The following is a 17,796-nucleotide window of genomic DNA, read 5'->3' as shown; positions in this document are numbered from 1 at the left end:
GGGTTTTTTTTACTGAATTTAAAATTTTTTAAATTCCTCTCTGAGCCAAGATCTCAAGAAAAATAAGATTTTATTTTTGCAGGTTATGGTTTTGCCCCAGGTGCTGCAGAGTGGTTTCCATGGGGTCATTTCTGGTTAGAAATTTACTTTTTAGAGATAAAGATATAAAAGAAAAAGATAATTAAAAAAAAGATAAATTTAATTAAAAAAATTATATATTATATATAAGTTTATATATTATATATAATATATTTAAATTATTATTTTTATTATTATTAAATTATTATATTAAATTATTATATAATAATTTTATTATTATTTTATAAGTTTAAATAATATAATACTTAAACTTATATTATATATAAGTTTAAAAAAAATATTAAAAAAATATAAAATAAAAAGATGAATTTAAAATAGAATTTCAAGAAAGCTGGAATTGTTCAAAGGAACACAGCTGAGCTTCCATTAAAAAATGGGAATTTCAGATATTCCAGTTACACTTTTTGGGAGAAATTCAGGGGATTGTGGACATCAAATCCTTCAGTTTCTTCCCTGGAAAACTGATTTTAGCTGGAATTCCTGGTTGGAATTCTGGAATTCCCAGTGTGGTGATGAGGATTTGTTGTGAGAGATCAGCATTGCCACTTTTCCATAAAAAAAGGACAAAAATGAAATAATTCCAGTGGTTTTTGTGCTCCAGCATTCTGGAGCTGCAGAATTTTGGGATGGCTGAATTCCCTCTAAATTCACCAATCCAAGGATTTTCTTCCCTCTGTGGTGCAAAGAATTGGAAAATCTTTAAAAATTGCTTTTTTTTTTGGAGTTTTTCCCCCTTTAAAACAGAGCTGACCAAGGATCTGGGATAATTCCAGCAGCAACCAAGGTGGGAAAAACCTGGAATATCCACCAAAAAAAATTCCTGAGGATTTCATGGATTCCTGCTGCTTCCAGCAGTGCTGGGGTTGGAATTCCTGCTCGTGTTCCTCCCTCTCCTGCTGAACCAGCGACAATTTGGGGCATTGGAAAGAAGATTCCTTGAAAAAAAAATCATTATCCCGAGAATTCCATGATCCAAGGGGGAATTCCAGGGATTTTCTTCCTCATCCTCAGGAAGTTTCAGTGGCCACAAAGAGCCTTTAAATCCAAGAGACTCAACCCAAATTTTACAAATTAAAAATCAACGTTTTTTGCTGTCGGTGCCCGAATCCAATCCCTGGGAATTCTCCACGGCAGGGAATTCCCACACAGAGCATTCCTGCAGTTTTTCCAGGATCTTTTTGGATTTTTTTGGATTTTTCCAGGTGTTGTCGTGCTCTGTGTTCCATCCAGGACAAACCTGGGCACCACACGGAGCCTGGAATTCCGTGGTTGCATCCAGAGCTTTTTGCACCTGGAAATCTCCTCCCTCTTTTTTTTCACCGAAATTTCACCAAATTTTTGGTGAATTTTTTTGGGAAGTTGAGAATTCCAGGATCTGGTTGAGTTCAGTGGCTCAGTGATGACTCTGGAATGGGAATTTTTTTTCCAGGGAAAAGGAAGGGTTGGGGTGGTCTCAGTGCTCCTGGTGGTGGGAGAGATGGGATTCCCTGATTCTGGATTCTGATTCGGGATTTCCCTGCCACGAGGAAAGAGAGACGGATAAAAGATTTCTGGAACCTTCCCACGGCAATTCCCCCGCTCCAGGAACATTCCCAGGGAGGAATGATGGCACAGGGCTGGTTCCTGAACATCTGGAACGGGGAATTTAACATCTGGAACGGGGAATTTAACATCTGGAACAGGGAATTTAACATCTGGAATGGGGAATTTGTCCCCTGGAACGGGGAATTTAATATCTGGAATGGGGAATTTAACATTTGGAGTAGGAAATTTAACATCTGGAATGGGGAATTTAACATCTGGAATGGGGAATTTGTCCTTTGGAATGGGGAATTTGTCTTCTGGAAAGGGAATTTAACATCTGGAAAAGGGAATTTGTCCTCTGGAATGGGGAATTTGTCCTCTTGAACAGGGAGTTTGTCCTTTGGAATGTGGAATTTGTCTTCTGGAAAGGGGAATTTGTCCTTTGGAATGGGGAATTTGTCTTCTGGAAAGGGGAATTTATCTTCTGGAAAATGGAATTTAACATCTGGAATGGGGAATTTAACATCTGCAATGGGGAATTTGTCTTCTGGAAAATGGAATTTAACATCTGGAATGGGGAATTTGTCTTCTGGAAAGGGGAATTTAACATCTGGAATGGGGAATTTGCCCCCTGGAATGGGGAATTTGCCCCCTGGAATGGGGAATTTGTCCTCTGGAACGGGGAATTTAACATCTGGAATAGGGAATTTATCCTTTGGAACAGGGAATTTGTCCTTTGGAACGGGGAATTTGTCCTTTGGAATGGGGAATTTGTCTTCTGGAAAGGGGAATTTATCTTCTGGAAAAGGGAATTTAACATCTGGAATGGGGAATTTGTCCTCTGGAATAGGGAATTTTTCCTCTGGAATGGGGAATTTGTCCTCTGGAATAGGGAATTTGTTCTCTGGAACAGGGAATTTGTCCTTTGGAACAGGGAATTTGTCCTCTCAGGGATTTGGGAAGAGGATTTTGTGTATCCACAGTCACTCCTGGGCACCAGGAGAAGATTTCCTGCGGATTCTTGGGTGACAGATTCCGTGCTCCTGGGATCTCTGCTCATTCCCTGAATTCTTTGGAGTTGGAGGAGCGGTGGTTCCTATTAACAAAAACTCTGGATGAGTTTTCCATGGAATTCTTGGGCTTGGAAGGACCTCAGAGATTGAGCTCCAGCCCTGCTCCGTGGGCAGGGAACCTTCCATTTAAAGATTGGAAAAGGCAAAAAAATTCATGGAAGGGCAAATCCCAGCTCCGTTTGTTTGGAATTTTTCCTAATTTTCCAAGCCAGGATTAAAAATCAGGAAAATCCCATCCCTTTCCTTTCTTAACCCATGGATAATTCACGTGAAAGGATGAAGAATTTGTCAGGAGCTTTTCCACCAACCCTCATTTTAATTTCTAATTTAACTCCTTTAATTTCACCTCATCCCCCCATTCCCAGCGCGTTTCCCTTTGGAATTTGTACCTCTGGGTATTCCAGGATGGGTTTTTTTTTTGGGATGAGGGTTTTTTTTTGGGATGAGGGGACACAAACATCAATTTTGTTTTTACCTTGCAGATCTCACCAATATATTTGAGTCGTTCCTGCCCCAGCTGCTGGCTTATCCCAATCCTATAGATCCTCTAAATGGCGACGCCGCAGCCATGTACCTCCACCGACCAGAAGAGTACAAACAGAAAATTAAAGGTAAAAACTCAATTAAATTTAAATTTAAGTGTTGGAGTGTGAAACACAGAGTGTTTAACTCTAAAATCCAGAAAAACACTGAATTTCACACATCATGAAATTTATGGGTGTGTTTTCATGGTGACACATGAAAACAACTGGTAAAGTTAAATAAAAAAGTTAAAAGTGTGAGTGTGTAAATTAAAGTTTTCTTAAGTCACTGGGTGAAAAAAATTAAAGTTTAGAAAGCAGAAAACAAGGTGGAGAATTTAGAATTTTGTTTCTTTTCCTTCTTCTTTCTTAATTTTCTTCTTTTAGAGGTTTTTGGGTAATTGCAGGTGATTGGACAGAAAATGTCACAGTGCAGCACACAGGTGATGGGTCATTGGGTCATTAAGAAAAATAATTAACATGTCTATTGTTAATTGGGTAAAAATAAGTATAAAGATAAAAGAACTGTGTAGTTCAGGGTCATTTTGTGCTTTAAAACACAAAGTGAGCCACAAGGCCTTGTTGTAGAATCAGAAAGAAATGAACCAAATTGCATTAAATCACAATTAATTACAATTAAATTACAATTAAACTTGTGCAGCCAGTCTGCCAAGTTTTGTAATGACCTTATAATAAACACGAGAAACGAGATTTTAACGAGCTCAAGAGTTTTCTTCAAACCCAGAGAACCCAGGATCCCAAAAGAATTCATTTATTTTAGGATATATATATTTATTTTAGGATAGATATAGATATATAAAATAAAAAAATAGCATATAAATATATATGTAAAATAAGAAATTTATTTCTAATATTTATTATAATAAAATAATAAATAAATTATAATGAAATAATAAAAATATATAAATATATACATCTATAAATATATAAATACATGCATCTCTGTATAAACACATACATATATATAAAATAAAAAATTAACCTATAAATATATAAAAAAGAATAAATTTATTTCCAATATTTATTATAATAAATAATAAATTATAATAAGTTTATAACTATATATAAATATATACATATATAAATACATACAAATATAAATATGTATAAATATATATAAAATATTTATAAAATATATAAATAATATATTAATCACTAAATTGTATATATAAAAATAAATATAAAAAATAAAATATATAAATTAATCCCTTAATTATTTATATATATAAATATAAAGATATAAATATATAAAATATATAAATTAATCCCTTAATTATTTATATATAAAGATATAAAGATATAATTATATAAAAATATATATAAAATATATAAATTAATCCCTTAATTATTTATATATATAAATATAAATATATAAATATATTAAAATATATATATAAATTAATCCCTTAATGATTTATATATATACATATAAATATATAAATATAAATACATAAATATAAAATATATAAATTAATCACTTAATGATTTATATATAAAAATATAAATATATAAATATATAAAAATATATATATAAAATATATAAATTAATCCCTTAATGATTTTATATATATAAATATAAATATATAAATATAAAATATATAAATGAATCACTTAATGATTTATATATATAAAAATATAAATATATAAATATATAAAATATAAATATGTAAATGAATCACTTAATTATTTATATATATATAAATATAAATATATAAATATATAAATATGTAAATATATTTATATATAAATATATAAATATATATAAAATATATAAATTAATCCCTTAATTATTTATATATACATAAAAAATATATATCTATATATAAATATCTATCTATATATAAAATATATAAATTAATCCCTTAATTATTTATATATATAAATATAAATATATAAATATAATATATATATAAATGAATCCCTTAATTATTAATATATACATCAAAAAATATATATATCTATATATAAATATCTATCTATATATAAAATATATAAATTAATCCCTTAATTATTTATATATACAAATATATAAATATAAAAAAATATATATAAAAACTAATCCCTTAATTATTTATATATACATAAATATATATATATATCTATATAAAAATATCTATCTATATATAAAATATATAAATGAATCCCTTAGTTATATATATTTTTTTTCCTCTCTCCCATACAGAATACATCCAGAAATATGCAACAGAAGAAGCACTAAAAGAACAGGAAGAAGGCACCGGGGACAGCTCCTCCGAGAGCTCCATGTCCGATTTCTCGGAAGATGAGGCTCAGGATATGGAATTGTAGTAGAGGAGCCCTCCTGCTTTTCAGAGACACTCTAATTTCCTAACCATGAGAAGCAGACTATAATATTCATATTTAAACAAAGCAATTTTTTTTATTACTAAAACAAGGTTTTTATGAATTATAGCATTGATATATATATAGATATATATATATATATCACCCTTTAGATCTTGATTTTTTTTTTGTTTGTTTTTTCTCGGTCATTTCCCCATTCCCGAGGTGCGTTAGAATATTCCCAACATTCCATTCTGGTAGCAATATGCAACCTGGATGCATGCATTGAGATATTTTTATTTTTATTTTTTTTTTTTCCATTTTTGGCTACCAAACAGCTGCCCTGGGAGGGAGGGAATTAACAAAATAAAAACAACATTTAAAAAAAAAAACAAAAACAAAACCACAAAAATTCAAATTAAATTAAAAAAAAAAGGGATTTGCTGTCGGATCGAGGTTTCCACCTGGAATATTGACCTTACCTCCGAGTTTAAAAACCTTGGGGGGTTTTAGCTGTGTAGGGATGGAAGGGGCTCCTCCAAATTGTGTTTGAAAAGATAAAAAAAATAAGATTTAACAACAACAAAAAAAACCAACCCAAATCCAAAAACGTGGAGCTCCGGAAAACACCGAAACCGGAAACAAAAAAATCCAAGAAAAAACTCGGAATTTCTTGCTGTGGACTCCTCCCTGCCCTCCTGAACTTTAGGGACTGACAAGCACTGATGGATTTCCCTTTTGGAAAAGCTTTGGATGTTGTTCCCTTTGCTTGGTCTGGATTAGGAATCGTTCCCTTTGCTGGGAGGGAAGAACCACCCGGAACCTTCACGGAGAAAAATTCTCTTGGAACTGGGATTAACCCGGAGCACGTGGAAGCGAAACTCTTCCTCTGTCCCCACTTTGGAACCTGCTGCCCTTAAATGGCTTCGAGTTGGCTTTATTATTATTATTATTACTATTATTATTATTATTGTTATTATTTTTATTTTTTTTTTCTGTCTTTTTCCCTCCCTATTTTGCTGGAAATCTGATTTAGACACCTGAAAAACACTCGCTGTGTCCTGGGAATTCCTCTGACCGGATGGATTTGCCTTGCCAGAGCTTCAGATCCACGGAATTTGGCCAAAATCCACGAATCCATCGGCGCTGGTTTTGATTTTCCTTTTTTTTTTTCTTTTTTTTGGGGTTTTTTTTGGGTTTTTTTGGTTTTTTGGGGTTTTTTTTTTGGTTTTTCGGGATTTTTGGGGGTTTTTTAAATCTTTTCTTTCCTCCTTTTCTGCACCAGCTCGGTTCCCATCTGCTTGTGTGTGTACAACAGGATAAAAATTCCTTAAAAGTTAACAAATATGGAAAAAAAAAAAGAAAAAAAAAATCCACAAAATTTAAACTGAATAATAAAAAAAAAACCAAAAAAAAAAAAGCCTGAAAAAGCACCAATTAAGGAAACAAATGAATTCACTCTTTGGGTTTTTTTTTTTTTTTGTTGGTTGGTTTGGGGTTTTTTTTTTAGGTTTATTTTCCAGGATATTTGAGAATTGGAATGTTGGATTTCTCCTGGTGTTTTACAGCAAGCTGAAAGAATTTTTTATTTAAATTTTTTTTTTTTTTTTTGCTGTTTTTCCTAAAAATCTGATGAGTAAATCTCCTTGGAATGCCGGGATACTTGAATTTGGGATAATTGTGCATTCAAACTGAGATGGATTTTTAAAGCTGAATGTTATTTGCTGTTTTCTTTGGGGGATTTTATTTTTTATTTTTTTTTTTTCCAAGGGATTTGAATAAAATATTTTCATTTTTGCTGCAGGAAAACAACAAAAAAAAAAAACACAACAAAAATCAACCCACCCTGAGCGACTCTGGAGCAGAGTTTTGAATGTCAGACTGGCACATTTAGCATTTTCTTAGAATTATTTGGGGTTTGTTTCCTTTTTCTTTCGAGTTGGGGGTTGGGAAATTCCAACCCCATCACAGATTCATAAAAAAGCACAATCAACTCCTTTAATTTCATTTTTTTTTGGGGGGAAGGGAGGGTGGGGGAGAAAAAAACTCCATCAAGTCCCACTTGGCTTTGGCATGATTTTTTCCTTAATAAAAAAAAACCAAAACAAAACAAAAAAACAACAAAAAAAAAAGTGAATTTCCTTCCCAATAATTTCTATTAATTATTAAACCAAATAATTTCTCTTCATTCCGGGTATCAATTTTCCCTCTGGTTTTAATTTTGATTTTTGATTTTTATTCCCAATCCTTTTCCAGCAGTGATGTAGGGCTAGTACTGTGCTGAAATTCTCTATCTAGCATTTGTGGCTTGTTGGGAGGGGGTAATATTAATTATTTAACATGTAATGATGTAATTAACTCTTTAATCTAGCACGTTGTTCGCTCATTAATTTCGGGGAGGGAGGGGCCACGTTTAAAATCGCTTTTTTCCTGCTGCCCTGGCAGTTTTGCTTGTGCTATAAACTTTTAATTGTAGGTGCTAATTAGGAGTAGAGTCAAGTGCTGGGTGGTGATTTCAGTTTAAAAAAAAAAAAAAGCTTCAAAAAACAGAAAAAAAACAACAAAAAAAAAAACCAGAACAAAAAGATAAAAAACAACAACAAAAAAAAGGCAACCAAAAACAACAAAAAAAAAATCACAATAAAAATTTGTATTTTTTCAATATTGTATAAAAATAGTGTTCTAATTCCCTCACCCCTTCTTTTTCCCTTGTAGGGATTTTTTTTTTTAATCTCCTTCACGTGGATTTAGGGAATCCAAATGCTGGATGGGGAACTCTAAACTGGAATTCCCAAAAAAAACCAAAAAAAACAAAATTTGGGAAAGTGCAGCTGGCTGGGAATGGATTCGTGGAGTTTGTACCGAGCAGAGCCACAAAAATTCACATTTCCAGCGTTTCCCAAGCTGTGAGAAATCCCAGGATTTTTCCTGGCAGGAAAATCCGGCTGCCAGGATCGTCCTGGGTGAGATTTGGGCTCTGCTCCTGTCCCACCCCCTCCTACATTTTATTTTTCACACCCCAAATCTCCTTTTTTCTCCCAAAAAATCTTTCCCCCATCTCCACAAAAAAAAAAATGTAAAAATTCCCCAATAATCTGGATGAAAAGGTGGAGCAAGAGAGATTTTTTTGGATAATTTTCAGCTTTATTTTAATTTTAATTTAAATTTTATTTTAATTTTATTTCAATTTTAATTTCAATTTTAATTTTAATTTCAGTTTTAATTTTAATTTCAATTTAAATTTCAATTTTAATTTCAATTTTAATTTTTAATTTAAATTTAGTTTTAATTTTAGGAATTTTTCTTCTTTCCCTTTGGGAATTCCAGGAATTCTCTGCCAAACTTTGCTTTTGGAGCTGCTTTGGGAAGAAATTTTGCCTCCTCCCCCTGATCCTTTTTCCCCTTAAGGAAAATCGAGTCCCTCTCCCAGTTTTCCCAAGCCAGGTTTGGGATCTGAATTTGGGATTTTTGGGAATTTTGGATGCTCTTCCTCACCCTGAACCCTCAACCGCGCCACATCCCCTTCCCTCCTCCCCCCGCCTACGAGATATTTGACAATTCTCCATTTTTAAAATCGAAAATTTAAAATAAAATTGATTTTTTATCCTTTTCCCCCATTTTTTTTTAAATTTTTCCCTTCTCCACATCCTTCTCCTCCTTTCCAACAGCCACAATTCCCTTTCCCGCGTCGATTTCCTGTGGGGTGAAACCTCAGGAGGTGATCCCGACGTGATTTTTCCCTTTGCTTGAGTCGATTCTTTCTTATTTTTCCTTTTTCTCCCTTTTTTTAACGCTGGCTTCTGGCTAAAACCTCTCCAATAATCATTCAAAAAACATAAATTTCTCTTTATTTTCCTTTTTTTCCCCATTTTTATTTAAAATAAAATCCATATAAACCTTGAAATCCGGTTGTTCTTTGCTCCCAGGACCAGCTGTGATCCACAGGGATCTCCTCCCAATCCTCATCTCCGGGAATTTTTCCACCTGGAGTTTCTTTTCCAACCTCAACAATTCCTTTTCCAGCTCTGATTTCCTTCCACAATCCTGATTTTTAGGAATTTTTAGGAATTCTTTGAGGGATCCGCCGCTCCCATCCCTTCACCCGTGGATCCCGAGCTTTTCCTGGAAAAGTTCCCGCAGGTGAGGCTGTGGAATTAATGCTCGCTAATTAACCCTAATTAGGTTAATTACTGCAGGTTTTGGCTGAGAGAACCCCCAGGGGGTGTTTGGGGCAGGTGACAGCGCTGTCACCTGGTTTGTCCCCTCTCATCCCGCTTTAAATTCCCGCAGCTGGAAGCTGGAGCTGATCCTGACCTTCCTCTTCCTCCTCCTCCTCCTCCCTGGCTCCAGCTCGGTGTTGTTTTGTCACCGGTTTGGGGACACGGTGGCGGGTCCGTGTCATGCCAGTGCCACCTGCTGCCAACCCGGCACCCTGAGCACGCCCGGGTGCTGCTGGGTGTCCCCAGGCCACCTCTGGGGCCACCCCTGGTGCCACCTCCTGGGGTCACCTCCTGGTGTCACCTCCTGGGGTCACCTCCTGGGGCCATCCCTGGTGTCACCTCCTGGTGTCACCTCCTGGTGTCACCTCCTGGTGTCACCTGCTGGTGTCACCTCCTGGTGTCACCTGCTGGTGTCATCTCCTAAGGCCATCCCTGGTGTTATCTCCTGGAGCCACCTTCTGGTGTCACCTCCTGGTGTCACCCTGGTGCCACCACTGGTGTCATCTCCTGAGGCCATCCCTGGTGTCACTCCTGGTGTCACCTCCTGGTGTCACCCCTGGGGCCACTGCTGGTGTCACTCCTGGTGCCACCTCCTGGAGCCACCCCTGGTGTCACCCTGGTGTCACCCTGGTGTCACCTCCTGGTGTCACCCCTGGTGTCACCCTGGTGTCATCCTGGTGTCACCCCTGGTGTCACCCTGGTGCCACCAGCGCCCCGGGCTCTGTCCCTTTCCCCGCGGCGGGAGCCGGGCAGTGGGGACAGTGCCACCCCCTCGCTGTGTCCCCTCTGTCCGGCCAGCGGTGGTGGCACTGTCCCCTCTGCCCAGCAGGTGGCCCCCGTGCCCCACCAGTGGCCTCCCAGTCTGCCCAGTAGAGCGCTGGGCGCGGGTCTGGGTGCCCTCCCTGTCCCCAGTGTCACCCCTCGGGGTGTGGCCGTGGTTTGGGGGGTCAGTGGTGGGGTGACACGGGGGGGACACGGACCCAGAGCTGGTGGCAGTGCTGCTCCTGCCCTGGGGGGACCCACGGGTGTCACCCTGGTCTGGGGGTACCCGGAGGTGTCACCCTGGTCTGGGGGGACCTGGAGGTGTCACCATGCCCTGGAGGTACCCGGAGGTGTCACCCTGGTCTGGGGGGACCTGGAGGTGTCACCGTGCCCTGGGGGAACCCGGAGGTGTCACCGTGCCCGGGGGGACTCAGAGGTGTAACCCAGCCCAGGGGGGACCCAGAGGTGTCACCCTGGTCTGGGGGGACCTGGAGGTGTCACCATGCCCTGGAGGGACCCAGAGGTGTCACCCTGGTCTGGGGGGACCCAGAGGTGTCACCGTGCCCGTCTGTGACGGTGTCAAAGGGCAAAACCCTGAGCCTCAGGCTCCCTGGGATGTGCGTGACACCTCAGGGGGCTCTGGGTGACATTCCCATGGGGCTCTGGGTGACATTCCTGTGGGACCCTGGGTGACATTCCTATGGGACCCTGAGTGACATTCCTGTGGGACCCTGGGTGACATTCCCGTGCTGCTCTGGGTGACATTCCTATGGGACCCTGAGTGACATTCCTATGGGATCCTGAGTGACATTCCCATGGGACCCTGGGTGACATTCCCGTGGGACCCTGGGTGACATTCCCGTGGAGCTTTGGATGCCACCCCAAAGGGGCTTCGGGTGTCATTTCCATTGGGTGCCATCCCCAAGGGATCTCGGGTGCCGTCCCCGTGGGGTTCTGGGTGCTGTCCCCGTGGTCTCGGTGACATCCCCATGGAATTCTGGGTTCTCTCTGGAGATCTGGGTGCTCTCCCCGCGGGGTTCTGGGTGCTGTCCCTGAGGGCTTTGGGTGCCATTTCCATTGGGCTTGGCTGCTGTTCCCAGCTGGCTCTGCTTGGTGCCACCCCTGTGGGGACCTGGGTGCCACCCCCATGGGGACCTGGGTGCCACCCCCATGGGGACCTGGGTGTCACCCCTGTGAAGATCTGGGTGCCACCCCTGTGGGAACCTGGGTGTCACCCCCATGAAGATCTGGGTGTCACCCCTGTGGGGACCTGGGTGTCACCCCTGTGGGGACCTGGGTGTCACCACTGTGGGAACCTGGGTGACACCACTATGGGGACCTCAGTGTCACCCCCATGAAGTTCTGGGTGTCACCACTGTGGGGACCTGGGTGTCAACCCCATGATGATCTGAGTGCCATCACCATCAGGCTCTGCTTGGTGCCACCCCCAGGGGTCTCTGGGTGCCACCCCCGTCAGGCTCTGATGTCACCCCCAAGGGTCTCTGGGTGCCACCCCATGGCCCCTGTGACAGATGGGGACACCCCAGCTCTGGCAGGCGCTCAGGGCTCTGCTCCTGGGGCTGCTCCCGGTGGGAGTGGGTCATTCCCAGCCCTCCCTGTGCCAGCGTCCAGAACCTTCCACCTTGGGAACCGCTCCCCATCCCCGTGGAGATCCGGAGGATCTCCTTGGATCCTGCACCCCAAATTGGGCACCAAGACGAGACAGAGCACTTGTGGTGACCCCGACGTCCCCGGGGGACACCTGAGCCCGTCCGCCTGCCCCGCGCTGGCTCCGGTTACGGCCCGAATTGTTCCTCCCGGCTGGAAGAAATGCCGTCAGCACCGGCGGATCGGTGGCCATTACTAATGCATGACATTCCCATGGGACACGGCCCTCAGGACCCCCCTGAGCCACCTGCACCCCTTGGGAAGGGCAGGAGGGGCAGGGATGGGTGTGGGGAAGGTTTTGGATCCCTCTTCCATCATCCAGACCCCAAATTCCAGCTCGGGATGCGCAGAGCGAGCCGAGACCTGCGGAACATGGGCGTTCCCGGCTGGAATGGTGGGGCTGGAGCCAGAATGGACCTTCCCAGATGGATCCCACCACCCCTGCCACACCCCACGAGCGCTCCTGCAGAGGACAATCCCAGCTCAGGCCACGCTTGCTGACAAATATCTCAGTTTTCCTCATGATTCTGAGCCTGTTGGAGCTGGGGTTTCTCCCCCCCTGCTTTGCTCCTTCCCAATTTTTAGCTCTTTTCCCCCGACTCCTCCCTTCATCCCCAATTTTCCTCTCCCCGCCTGAGCACGGTGACACCAAATCCAACAGCTTGGGACCAAAAACCCCCCAAGCAGTGGATGCTCACCCCTGCACGTCCCAGCTCGGGGTGACTCCCAGCAGGGTGAATGAGGCTCCTGAGTTCCCACCCTATTTTTAAGCCGGGATCTCACGGAACGGGGAGGATTTTGCCATGGAATGCGCCGGGAGGATTCCCTGGCTAATGCACCTCGGCTGCTCTCCCTCATCCCTGCACATCAATATTTCATTATCCTTCCATCCCCCTCGGAGCCCGGCACAGCCCCCGCCCGAGCGCCGCCGGGGCGGCCGTGCCCGACCCCCTCCACCTTTCCAGAGGCTCTTCCAGCTCCATCCGCATTCGATATTCGGCAGAGGAACAAAAGAAGGAGATGTAAATTTTTAAACAGGGCCATTTGCTCCGCTCGCTTTACGTGGGACGAGGCCTCCGCGGGATTTCGGCTGCACCTCGGCGGAGCCGAAATATTGATGGTGCCGGGAGAGGGATGAGGCTGGAGCTGAGAGCCCCATCCAGGAGGATGTGCCAGCTTTGGGATCATCCCTTGGCATGGGCACCACCCCATCCTTGCTTGGGGACCATCCCACGGTCTTGGGGACCATCCGAGGTCCCTCCTTGGTTGGGGCCATCCTGGATCCCATGGTCTTGGGGAACATCCCAGGTTCTTCCTTGCTTGGAGACCATCCAAGGACCCTGGGGAGGGATCATCCTGGTTTCTGGGGATCATCTGGGATGCTTCTCATCTTGGGGACAGTTTTGGAGTCCCAGGAACCATCCTGGGGTCTCAGGGACCAGCCCGGGCTCTTGGACACCATCCTGGGGTCGTGAGGATCATCCTGACTTCTGGGGGCCATCTGGGGTTCTTCTTTTCTTGGGGATAACCTTGGAGGCTCCAAAAGTGTCTTGAGGTCTCCAGGACCCTCCTGGAAACCATCCTTGCACTTGGGGTCCATCCCGGCTGCCTCCCTCTTTGAGGACCTTCCTGGAATCCTGGGAAGCGTCTGATGGGACGTAGGGGCAATTCCAGGTGCTTCCCTGCTAGGCAACCATCCTTGGGGACCACCCCTGGCTCGTGGGGACCACCCCAGGTCTTGGGGACCACCAGAGGTGCCCCCACACTTCAGGACCACCCCGGGCTCCCTGGGTTTGGGAACCATCCCAGGATCCTCCAGCACCACCCTGGGGTCCCAGGAGCAGCGTCTCGAGCGCATCCCAATCCCGGAACGCTGCAACCTCCTCCCCTCATCCTCCCCTCTCTGCTCCACAGCCCAGGGGGGTTTAAACCCCACCAAAAAAAAACCTTGGGAAGCACTGGCGGCTTCTCCCACCCTCCATCCATCCATCCATCCATCCATCCATCCATCCATCCATCCATCCATCCTTTCATCCCTCCATCCCTCCATCCATCCATCATCCATCATCCATCATCCATCCATCATCCATCATCCATCCATCATCCATCCATCATCCATCCATCATCCATCCATCCATCCATCCATCATCCATCCATCATCCATCATCCATCATCCATCCATCCATCCATCCATCATCCATCATCCATCATCCATCCATCATCCATCCATCCATCCATCATCCATCCATCCATCATCCATCCATCCATCCATCCATCCATCATCCATCCATCATCCATCATCCATCATCCATCCATCATTCATCCATCCATCCATCATCCATCATCCATCCATCATCCATCCATCATCCATCCATCATCCATCCATCCATCCATCCATCATCCATCCTTCCATCATCCATCATCCATCCATCCATCCATCATCCATCATCCATCCATCCATCATCCATCCATCCATCCATCATCCATCCATCATCCATCCATCATCCATCCATCATCCATCATCCATCATCCATCCATCATTCATCCATCCATCCATCATCCATCATCCATCCATCATCCATCCATCCATCCATCCATCATCCATCCATCATCCATCATCCATCCATCCATCCATCCATCATCCATCCATCATCCATCCATCCATCATCCATCATCCATCCATCCATCCATCCATCCATCATCCATCCATCATCCATCCATCCATCATCCATCATCCATCCATCCATCATCCATCCATCATCCATCCATCCATCCATCATCCATCATCCATCCATCCATCCATCATCCATCCATCATCCATCCATCCATCATCCATCCATCATCCATCATCCATCCATCCATCCATCCATCCATCCATCATCCATCCATCCATCCATCCATCCATCCATCATCCATCCATCCATCCATCCATCCATCCATCATCCATCCATCCATCATCCATCATCCATCCATCCATCCATCCATCCCTCTCCATCCCTCCCCATCCATCCCGGCGAACTTCGCAACCCGATCCCGGTCCCAGCGGGCAGCCTGGCCCCAAACTGGTCGGGCTGGTTTGCGGCGCGGGAGCCTCAGCGCTGCACACGGAGCTTGGGGGGGCGGGGGGGCGGCTCTGACCCTCCTACACCAGAGATTTATAGTTTTATATATTTATGGGTTTATATATATTTGTGTTTTTATATCTTTATGTTTTTATATATTTGTATTTTTATATATATTTATATTTTTATACGTGGTTTGAACCTGCGTTATTGCGCTGGGGGAGTTCCTGTGCGATTTGAGGGCGGGGGGTGGGGGACAAAACCCGGAATTTGGGGGGGTGAGATATAATTTTAGCAGGACTGGGGTGGGGTGGGGGTTCTCCGGTGCGGACCATCCCTGCAGCTGCAAGGCTGGGACAAGAAGGGGACCCCTCCAGAGCCCCGGGACAACCGGGAAGCGATTTCCACCCCCCCGGTATCCATCACCACCCGCACCCAGCCCCGGGGGTCGCGGCCCCCCGATCCCCCCGCCCACCCCCGTCCCCTCGGGGCGGGCGGCGGCAGCTGCGCCTCTCGAGTTGCGGTGCCAGGGGGTGCGGGGGGGGCTCGGGATCGGTTTCCTTTCCCCCCCCCCCCGGGGGCCGAGGGGGGATGTGGGGGGAGTTTAGGGATCGGGAAACCGGATCGGCGGCGGCGGGGCGGCTCAGGTGCGCGGCTCCGGTGTCCGACAGCCGGTGAGCGGCCCCGACGGCGGCCCCGGGGCGGGACGGCACCGGCTATAAAAATGCCCCCCCAAGGGGAAGGAACCGCCGGTTGGGGCTCAGCCTTCCCCGGGCCCTGCCCGCCGCCGCCGCCGCCGCCGCCGCCGGGACGGAGCCGCCCGCCCCGAGGCCGCGGGGATGGGCGGGCACCGCCTCCCGCCCCACGGAGCGCAGCGAGGGATGGAGCGGGGGGGTCTCCTCCGCTTGTTTAGGAGCCCCCGCTCCGTCCTCGGCCCTCGGGGGGGTCCCGCTGTCACCGCCTCGGGCTGGCCGGAGGGGGAGCGGGGGGCACGGACCGCGCCGCTGGTCCCGGCGGGGCGGCCCCGGGGGTGGGGTGCGTGGGAGGGGGGGGGTGGACCAAGGTGAGCCCGTCCCCCCCTCCCCGCCCCGGGCCCGGCTCCACCTTCCGGGGCACCTGGGCCAATTGGGAGCCGCAGGGGGGGTCCCCCGGCCGGGCTAAGGCCGCCGCCGCCGCCGCTCCCCGCCACTTGGGCGAGCGCCGGGGCGGCGGGTGGCGGCCGGGACCCCCCCGGGGGATGCGGGGCGGTGTTGGGGGGGGGGGTCCCGTGTCCGTCCGTCCCCTCCCAGCCCCACGGTGACCCCCCCGTCGGGTCCCGGTGTGGCCGCCCGGAGCCGAGGCAGCGCCCGGAGCAGAGGTAAGTGCGGCCCTCGGCCCCGGCGGGGGGGGGTCGAGTCCTGCTGGGACCCCCCCCCGGGACTCGGGGACCCCCCTTGAACCCCTCCCTTCCCCCCGCGGCCGCTCCCGGCAGGACCCGACCCCGGGGCGCTGCGTTCCCCCCTCTCCCCGCTTCTCCTCGACGTGAGGCTCCCCCAAACCCCTTCGGGCTGAGCTCCCCGTGCCTCTCCCCCCCTCCCAGCGCCCCCCAATCCTGCCCGGGGTCCCCCAAACCTCTGCCGTCGTGGCGGTGTCGCAGCGGCCGCATCCCGGCGGGGCGATGCGAGCGACAACGAAATCGCGGCGCGGCCCCACCGCCCGCAGCCGCCGCTGCCCCCCGCCTTTGGGGGGGCTGTTTGGGGGTCCAGAGGTGCCTCCCCCGCACCCCGGCTGCGATCCGTGGCCGCTCTGCAGCCCCGATGGCAGCTCCGCTGTCACCAAATATTGCCGGGAACGAAAGCCCGGCCGAGGGGGGCCCCGTAACGCGGGGGGGCTGCTCTGGGGGGCTGCCCGAGCCCCCCAACCCCCGGGGAGCGCACCCCCTGCCCCCCCGGTGCTGCGGAGCGTGGAGGGACCCTGGCACGCTCGGGCGTGTCCCCAGCCCTGCTTGGGGACACCGAGCCTCAGTCGGGGGTGGCAGGGTGGGGTCCTGCCCCGGGCGGGGGGGCAGGGCCGGTGTCTCGGGCACTGCGGCACAAATCTGCCCGGTTTAACCCCGAAATGGGGCTGCACACGGCAGCTCCGTCCCTGTCCCTGTCCCAAGCCACATCCCCGTCCTCGTCTCCATCCCTGACCGAATTCCTGTCTCTGCCTCTCTCCCGTTTCCATCCCCATCTTTATTTGTCTCCATCTCTGTCCCTGCGTCCATCTCCGTCCCCATCCCCGTCCCAAGCCACATCCCCATCCCCATCCCCATCTCCTTCTCCTTCTCCTTCTCCTTCTCCTTCTCCTTCTCCTTCTCCTTCTCCTTCTCCTTCTCCTTCTCCTTCTCCTTCTCCTTCTCCTTCTCCTTCTCCTTCTCCTTCTCCTTCTCCTTCTCCTTCTCCTTCTCCTTCTCCTTCTCCTTCTCCTTCTCCTTCTTCTTTCTCCTCTCATTCTTCACCTCTCCTCCTCTTTCTCCTTGTCCCACTCCTCATCCCCATCCCCATCTCCATCCGAGTCCCCATTC

At 46.6% G+C, this 17,796-nt stretch overlaps 3 protein-coding genes across 3 annotated transcripts in view; 1 reads left to right on the top strand and 2 right to left on the bottom strand.

Annotated features, from left to right (window-relative positions):
- Positions 1–9,151, top strand: part of LOC131591440 (ubiquitin-conjugating enzyme E2 H) — a 44,311-nt gene extending 35,160 nt beyond the window's left edge. Inside the window, exons 6-7 of the mRNA XM_058862154.1 lie at positions 3,179–3,307; positions 5,421–9,151. Of these exons, the coding sequence (XP_058718137.1) occupies positions 3,179–3,307; positions 5,421–5,545 (254 nt within the window). The 3' untranslated portion in view covers positions 5,546–9,151. The remainder of the gene's footprint in view (positions 1–3,178; positions 3,308–5,420) is intronic.
- On the bottom strand, positions 381–3,065 carry LOC131591438 (zonadhesin-like). The gene is made up of 2 exons (XM_058862151.1): positions 1,959–3,065; positions 381–1,917 (listed from the first exon to the last, which is right to left on the bottom strand). The coding sequence occupies exons 1-2, from the start codon at positions 2,681–2,683 to the stop codon at positions 1,485–1,487; spliced, it is 1,158 nt and encodes a 385-aa protein (XP_058718134.1). The 5' UTR covers positions 2,684–3,065; the 3' UTR covers positions 381–1,484.
- Positions 9,152–16,011: 6,860 nt separating the features above from the next.
- LOC131591560 (collagen alpha-1(III) chain-like) lies at positions 16,012–16,896 on the bottom strand. The gene has a single exon (XM_058862373.1). The coding sequence runs from the start codon at positions 16,894–16,896 to the stop codon at positions 16,012–16,014; it is 885 nt and encodes a 294-aa protein (XP_058718356.1).
- Between the last annotated feature and the right edge of the window lie 900 nt (positions 16,897–17,796).

The sequence above is a fragment of the Poecile atricapillus genome, chromosome W, assembly GCF_030490865.1.
Source record: "Poecile atricapillus isolate bPoeAtr1 chromosome W, bPoeAtr1.hap1, whole genome shotgun sequence".
In the NCBI taxonomy this organism is placed as follows: domain Eukaryota; kingdom Metazoa; phylum Chordata; class Aves; order Passeriformes; family Paridae; genus Poecile; species Poecile atricapillus.
The sequence above is the reverse complement of the archived record's forward strand: the minus strand, read 5'-3'. Positions and strand labels throughout refer to the sequence as shown.